The 7,989-nt window shown below is 40.0% G+C and overlaps 1 protein-coding gene across 1 annotated transcript; it reads left to right on the top strand.

Moving 5' to 3' along the window:
- Positions 1–789: 789 nt before the first annotated feature.
- On the top strand, positions 790–3,613 carry dcstamp (dendrocyte expressed seven transmembrane protein). Its single transcript, XM_077598015.1, has 3 exons — positions 790–1,821; positions 2,975–3,310; positions 3,390–3,613. Exons 1-3 carry the CDS (start codon positions 790–792, stop codon positions 3,438–3,440), a joined length of 1,419 nt encoding a protein of 472 aa, XP_077454141.1. The 3' UTR covers positions 3,441–3,613.
- The last annotated feature ends 4,376 nt before the right edge of the window (positions 3,614–7,989 follow it).

Below are 7,989 nucleotides of genomic sequence, written 5' to 3'. Positions count from 1 at the left end.
TACCCAGAAAGCCCTCTTTTCCCCGCGCATGGGCGTTGTGCGTTTCCTGGTCTGAATAGCTCATCCGGTGCTCGTAAATATTGTTATACGTTCACGAAAGATATGCAAAAAAAATGCCATGGCCACCTGGCTTGGTCGCATAACGAAATTTTGACCGTATCACGGGCGAATTATTCGATCGAAATTTCCCCCGTAAGACGAGCATTTTGTATGATGAGCGGTCGTATGACGAGGTACCACTGTATATACACAAATATACACATATGCAGTAACAATTGTATCAAGGTAATACTACAAATTCCATTTTTATAGAATCAATTTTTTGATTGAAGTCGAAAAATAGAATTTGTAGTATTACTTTGATACAGTTATAATTGTATCAAGGTAATACTACAAATTCTATTTTTTTACAGCAACTTATCTAGGTGAAGCTTTAATAACACAAGATTACATTTGACTTTTATTGTAAGTTAATTTTTACAAAATTATTATTGATTGTCATTTTAATGCATCCTGCCTTGAATATTGCCTCTAAGATTGAACAAAGGACATGTCAAAAACTATGTTAACTTCATATTTGTTCCTTCTTCCTTGTTGAGGAAAAGAAATGCAGATGACTATTCAGTATTATGACAAATGACTGAGGTTAGCAACCACATCCTGTTCCAGCATTATTTAAGGCAAGTGCCACTGACACGCACATTAATAGATGCCCACGTCCACACGTCAGCTTTGTACTACAAAAACAACCTTATATGCGGAACATCTAAATAAACTGGGACTGAAGACATGACGGTAATCAGGGGCCTGATTGACATGAGGATTTTGGCTGTGGATGTTTTTACCAGTTGTAATAGAGAGGGCTTCAGAAGAACCACTGTTCTCCTTTTCACATGTGTTTTCCCAAGCCTGATATTCAGCGCCTTACTGCTCCTGTACCTGCTCTACACTTTGACTTGTGACGCAGCCGTGTCCACGGGGATTGCTGCCCTCCATGGGGTGGTGTTGACATTTGCCCTCTTCCTGTCACATAGATTACGATGCATGCTCACGCTATTGGTCATATCTCTTTTTACCAAGAAGAGCCGCAGTCTGCTGCTAACCGCTGGGACAAGTGTCGTTGTCCTTGGGAATATCCGCAACACTTTGGAGAACATCACTGACTTGGTCAGGAGCGTGATTTGTAACCTGAGGGCCAAGCAGGCGTCCGTCGTTGCTCCCTTCAGAAAGTACGTGGACATGTTGAAATGGCTGGCTAATCTATTGCAAGGGGTGACAGATCTCAAGGTGGTCAACCTGGACTCCCAGCTGAAGATTTCACCCAAAGTGGACTTGAAACATTTTCAAGAGAGACTCAACCAAGCAGAATTAAAGCTTAATCAAAGTGTCAAATATGCTGTGACCTTTATCAACATGGTCTCCTCTGTGAAGGAACATGTTTATCCTACCTTGAGTTTACTGGTGCTCATGATCTTTATAGCCTTGCACATACGTAATTACTGCAGTGATAAGATGTACAAAAATAATTTTATCAGCAGCAAATTCACTCATTTTGACAAGAAGCAGAAAGCAGAAGGAAAGCAACATGTGCTTCCTCTCACATCAGAGGAGGAGAAGCTATACCCTTGTCTTCCTTCCTTCCGTCCCACCGCCCGTGAAGGAAAAGCTCTCGTGAAGTTTGGCATCCCGATAATCTCCCACTTGGTTGCTTGGGTCATATTTATAACAGTGGATGCTTTGTTCTACTATATTGTTGTGATTATAACAACCAAGCTATCAGAGTTGGAACCATTCCAAGTTCCTCTGCTATTGAGCCTCAAAGTAAGTCCTTTGAACAAACTATTGTTACTTAGTGAAGAAATGCTTTGCAAGAACCATTTTAAAAAGGATTGATGATGACTACAAACATTTCTAGCCTTTTTACCATTTTGTCCTGTTCTCAATATGAGTGGGTTTTGAAAGTACCTCTATGTGGAAACTCCTGGTGCCAATGAATTAATATTAAGCATATTTATACTTCTTAAGTAATATTTACTCTATAAATTGCCCTTCGGGATGAGTGTGAGTGTGAATGGTTGTCCTTTGTCTCCTTGGCTCTGCGATTAGTTGGCCACGGATTCCCTGAATCAGTGGTCTGGTGCCCGTTTTTAGCTGGTATAGGCTCCAGCAACCGTTCAGAAAATGAATGAAATGAAAATAGTACTGTTTAATTTTTTCCCACCTCCCAATTATAATTCATATGGCTAAAATATAGACTGTTTGGGAGTTCCACTACCCCAGAGATTTGTCTCATAGTGATGGATTTGAACACCATGTAAAGGAACCCGAAAGATTCCATGACGTCTAAAAAAACGCTATTCGGGATGGTACTATGGTTCATTCTTTTAAATTAACGAATTAATTGCAGTCTGTTTCAAACAACATGGAAGCTTCGTCAGTGAAAAACAGTTTTGTTGTTGTTTTTTTACATAGAAAGGTGATGCTGTTCTAAAAATAAATTAATAGCAACTTTAATTTAAGTTCAGTTTAATTTTGGCTAAGCCTCCTCATGGTGTAGAAGTTCACTCACCTGACTTTGGTGTTGTTAGGCGTGGGATTGATTCCTGCTGTTGACTGAAGTCAGCTGGGTCATGCTCCAGCAACACCCGCAACTTTTTCGAGGATGCGCGGTATAGAAGACAAATGAAAAAAATAATTTTGGCTCGGTAGGATTTTTTTTAAAAACACAAACACATATTTAAGATTCAGCCATAGTCACGTCTGTGAAATCTGAAAAAGCTTTTTAGGTGGTCCCCCCAAAAAACAAAGGATTAGGATTTATTCTTTTTTTCTAGTAATACAACTAAAATGTGTTTTATCAAAATGAATTTGTTAAAATGTCTATAATAAGTTACACACTAAAAATAAATGTTTAAATCATAAAGAGTACTACTAATCTTACGCAATGAAGATTCCACATATATTTTTTTTCCAGGGTGTTGCAACTTTAATTGGTGTACAGTTGAGTGAGGAGAACCACCAGAAGGACTTTTCTTATTCTATGACGCTGTTTGAGAGTCAATGCTTGCCCAAACCTAAACTTCTCCTCAACAACACCCTCGTCCCACTGACTACCATCTTGCTGACCTTGCTCATTATGGCTCCACTTGCAGCCAAGATGGTCCAGATGAGGCTCATGGTTTGTGAAAAGTTCTACTGCAAAGCTGCAGAGGAGAGGATCAAATACCTGCATGCTAAAATTCTGAGGAAGAGGTTAAAAAAGAGGAGGGACAAAGAAAACAGCAACACTTCTACTTTACTGATCACTAAGGTATGGGTCACATTCATGCATAACTTGGAAAAACAATGCTGAGGTTGCATGTTGAATCTTTTTTTGTCTTCTATTACAGCTACACTTCTGGTGTCCATTGCTTTTCCCAGATGAGGACAACATTGTGTGATCACAGTTTTCTTGTTCACAATTGATGTTGTGCTGTTGTTGTTTTTTCACTCACTGTATATTGTTTGAATGTTATCAAATTACAGAGAGCAGGAAATTTAAGCTTTAAAATTGACTGCCATGTGAACACTGTACACTCTTTTTGTGACTGTTATATTTAAGTGTAATAGGATAAATTCTGTTGACTCTGCATTTGTAGTTTCTTTAAAAAAACATTTACTAGACATTTTTATTTATTTATTTTTTACAAATTATTGCATTATCTTTTCTGACTAGAATTGTGTAAATTGTACAATTGTCTGAATTGTTTTTGGAAGAAACATCGCTAATAACTGACAAAACACAAATTGATGATCAAAATGTCATTTGTATTTCCTTGAAAGATAAATTAAAGACACAATATACCATTTTCATTCAATAACAAGCAGTTTCTTGCTGTGACTTTACCAGAAATCTATCAACAGCACAGAAAACAAGCTTTGACAAGACGAAATAAGTACGCCTTCTCTTGTGTAGCGTATCTGATGCATTTGTGCGCAGGCTGGAACTGAGCACTTACATAATCCAAGACAGATGTCCCTTGCATGTGCAGTGAACAGGACCACCCTCCTCCCGCTTGCTCAGTCTTGTCAGTATGCATTGACATCATACAGGTGTTTTGTACAACAAGAACTTTCCATTCTGTAGCGCACACCAGTGGGTGAAGGTTTTCATTCCAACCCGTAAGAGGAAGCCTTTCCACCAATCTGGTGTCTTGGAAGTGCAATCAGTGGATTGCATTCAGGTGCTTCTTGTTTCTGGAGAAATCTAATTTGCTAAACTGTCTGTGCTGGATTGGTTGGAACAAAAACCTGCACCCACAGTGGCCCTCGAAGACCGGATTGCCCAGGTCTGCCGTAGCGGATAATGTTCATTTTGTTTTATGTACCGTATTTTCCGGACTATAAGTCAACCTTTTTCATAGTCTGGCTGTGCCTGTGACTAATACTCAAGTGCAACTCAGTTTTTTTCCTCTCTCTCTCTGACAACTGACAGCCTATTTTGTTGTTTTATTAAGCTATAGCTATCTAACTGTTTTGTTAACAGATGCCTATTTAGCCTTATTATTGTTAGTACTTGTAGTTGTTGTATTATTAGTACTATATTTGCTCTTGGTTTATGATCAAATAAAAAAATTGCTCTCCCAAAAATGCAACACATTCTCCAGTATGACATAGATTACATATACCGTAAAACCTCTATTTCAACGGCATGCCGTTCTATTTTTCAAACTTTCTCCCGTACTGACGTTCAATTAGAGGGTGCCACTATATTTTTCGTCTAGCTGGTCAGAATTTTGAGAAATACGGTACATTTTATGGATGAAAAGAGAAACCATGTAACATATACATATTCATTTAACAAAAGGCACAAATACAAGGCGATTACTGGTAAGTAATTACAAATTCACTGGTGGAAATCAAGTGACACATCGCTGTTGTAGCTGTCTTCGTCATTGACATCACCTTCCGCATCAGCGTCGATTTTCCGATTGAGTTCACGTTCATAGTCGCTAGCATTGGCTCGCGCTTGCTGGAGGAGTTGCAAATCAGTCTGAATCGGGCCGTCTGACCTGAAACAATGGATCTGGCAATCCTTCGAGCTGTTGAGAGCGTTGGTGAGTCCGCATCCCTTGAACGACTTGATGATCAGATCCTTCGGCAGATGATCCCAAGCATCGACAATCCATTTCAAATTAAGTTCCATTGTTGGTGCTCGCATGTTGCCGAATTTGGTGTATGTACTCTTCTCGCCGTGCAACATGCATGCAGTTCTCAAAGAACTGTTGGACTTTGGCCTTGAATGGGGCATTTTAGTAGACCTCCGGGGCCTGTATAAATTTGGTGCAGCCTCCTGGAAACACGGCCACATCAATATGGGGCTTCTTCAGTTGCTTCTTGGTGGCATTGCTAATGTGACATTTTAATGTGAATCCCATGCAAGAAGGCGCTTGCCATCTGACCAACTTCTCAGGTTGCGAAAAACCTCAACTTCACCGGCATGCCGCTCTATTTTTCAAACATTCCCCCGTAGTGACGTTCAATTTGAGGTGCCGTTCAATTCGAGGTGCCTTTCAATTAGAGGGTGCCGTTCTATTTTTCTATTCTTCCAACAAGTTGCCATTCAAATAGAGGTTTTACGGTATATTATACATATTCATTTTCTGGACCGCTTTTTCTTCACTAAGCTTCCGGGGGGTTCTGGAGCCCATCCCAGCTGACTTCAGGCACCAAGTAAGGGAAGCCCTGAATCAATTTTTGCTCAACCAGCCTACCTTGCATGTTTTGGGGATGTGAGAGGAAACCGCAGTACCCAGAGAAAACCCACGCAATCCCCGGGAGAACATGCATTCGATCGAATAATTCGCCCGTCATGCGATCAAAATTTCGTGATGCGAGCAAGCTTTTTTGCATATCTTTCGTGTATAACAATATCTACGAGCACTGAACGATTAATTCAGACGAGTTTTTCCTCCTACGCATCGACCAGGAAATGCACAACGCGCATGCACTGGCAAAAAGAGGGCTTTCTGGGTAATGAAGTATACTCGTGCACACAACGCCGATAGGCAATGGCACTCTTTCTCAGAATGAAACTTCATTACCCACAATCAATACGTGGGTAAGCTGAGCTGTTGCATTTCCTGTTATTTTTATTATTTAATACGAGGAGTATTATATTACTTCTCGTTCGCTGCTCCTAAGAACATCAGCGGCACTGGCTCGCAATTCCCTCTTTGTAATATTTCTGGTCGCAACTCTCTGTCATAGGCGCCGTTCAAAGCGGTTGCAACCAGAGCCATTTCAACGAGGGTCTTTATGAGCAGCGGAGCGATCGCTAAAATGTACTACAAGACTATTTCTCGTTGCCAACTGGTCGTGGGTTATCCTATTGTGAGGACATTTGTGTGAATCATTTTCGGAATATTTTGAAGGGAATACGTAGTACAACAGCAAACAGCTAGCTCGATAGTGAACGTGAGGGTGGAGGCGTGGCAAACCGCCAACCCGGAAAACGAAGGTAACAAAAGATTACAACAAAATTAGAATTCAGTTTTGTGTAAAGTTACATTAAACATATGTTTGAGTGTCTGTATATATTAATCCAAGTTAATTTAAATTTGTTTGTTTCGTTTACGAGTGCGTTGTCGTGGAAAAAAAACGACCCCCCCGACGCCCCCAAACGTCTCTGTCTCCTGTCGGCGAAATCTGCCCAATTTTAGTTAGACTAAACACATTTTATTACTATTAAACCACTAGTTATGTGTTACTTTGTTAATAGATGCCGAATTAGAAGAAATAAAACATTTTTTCCAATCCAATATCCTGTTTTTGGTGTATTTTCAGAGCGTTGGAACAAATTAATGTGTTTCCCATTCATTTCAATGGGAAACGTCCGCTCGAGTTACGAGAATCTCGTCATACGATCTCAGTCCCGGAACGGATTAAGATCGTATGTCGAGGTACCACTGTATATATATATTCCCCTCTTAATTGTACTATATTCTTTGGCTGGTGCAACTTATAGTCCCAAAAATAAAATATATATAAAAAGCAACTAAGTACCTTTGCTCACACTACATACAGTCACTCAGAGTCGGTGGTACATTAGTGAAATCTAGAAAAAAAACTTTACTGTATTGAGTATATATTAAAATAAAAACATAACTATGGTATTCCCAATAGTAAGAGGAAGTGGTGCAGGCAGCTGAAATAGGCGCGGGCCGTGTGTGAGTCACACACTTCCACTGACCCATGAGGCAACCTGATAAACTCAAATTATGTCCCAACGGGCCCTGTAGCAGAAAGAAACGTCAGCACGCCAGCCGCCAGCAAGCTACCACATGATGCTCACCGACAGCCGCAGACCTTTTTTACAGACGCAGGGAAGAATTGTGCTCCATTTATGGGCATAGATGGAGTGGATATGGAAATGTTCCATTCCCCTGAATATGCAGATGCAGATTCATTGTGGGTAAAAAAAAAACCTCACTGATGTCAGTCTACGTATTGCCGTTTCCATAAATCGCTCTCCAATCAAATGCAACAACTGTGGTACATACTACACAGCCAGGCATTAGTAGATAAATCAATAACTGTAGAGTATAAATTATCATAAAATGCTGTTCCATGTGAACCACATTCAATTTTGTTTTTCCACAATAAAGTGGTACCTCTACATACGAGCTTAATTCGTTCCGGGACTGAGCACGTAAGTCGATCTTCTCGTAACTCGAATGAACGTTTCCCATTGAAATCAACTGAAAACAAATGAATCCAAAAACAGGATATTAGATTGGAAAAAATGTTTTATTTCTTCTAATCCGCCATCTATTAACAAAGTAACACATAACTAGTGGTTTAATAGTAATAAAATGTGTTTAATAGAACTAAAATTAGACGGATTTTGCGGAGGTTACACAGACGGACATAGAAGCAGGCGGGGGGGGGGCTTTGGGGGGACACGGCAACGCACTCGCAAACAAATTTAAATTAAAACTGAATTCTAAT

The sequence above is a fragment of the Stigmatopora argus genome, chromosome 4, assembly GCF_051989625.1.
Source record: "Stigmatopora argus isolate UIUO_Sarg chromosome 4, RoL_Sarg_1.0, whole genome shotgun sequence".
In the NCBI taxonomy this organism is placed as follows: domain Eukaryota; kingdom Metazoa; phylum Chordata; class Actinopteri; order Syngnathiformes; family Syngnathidae; genus Stigmatopora; species Stigmatopora argus.
Note: the sequence above shows the minus strand (reverse complement) of the source record. Positions and strands in the feature narration are given on the sequence as shown.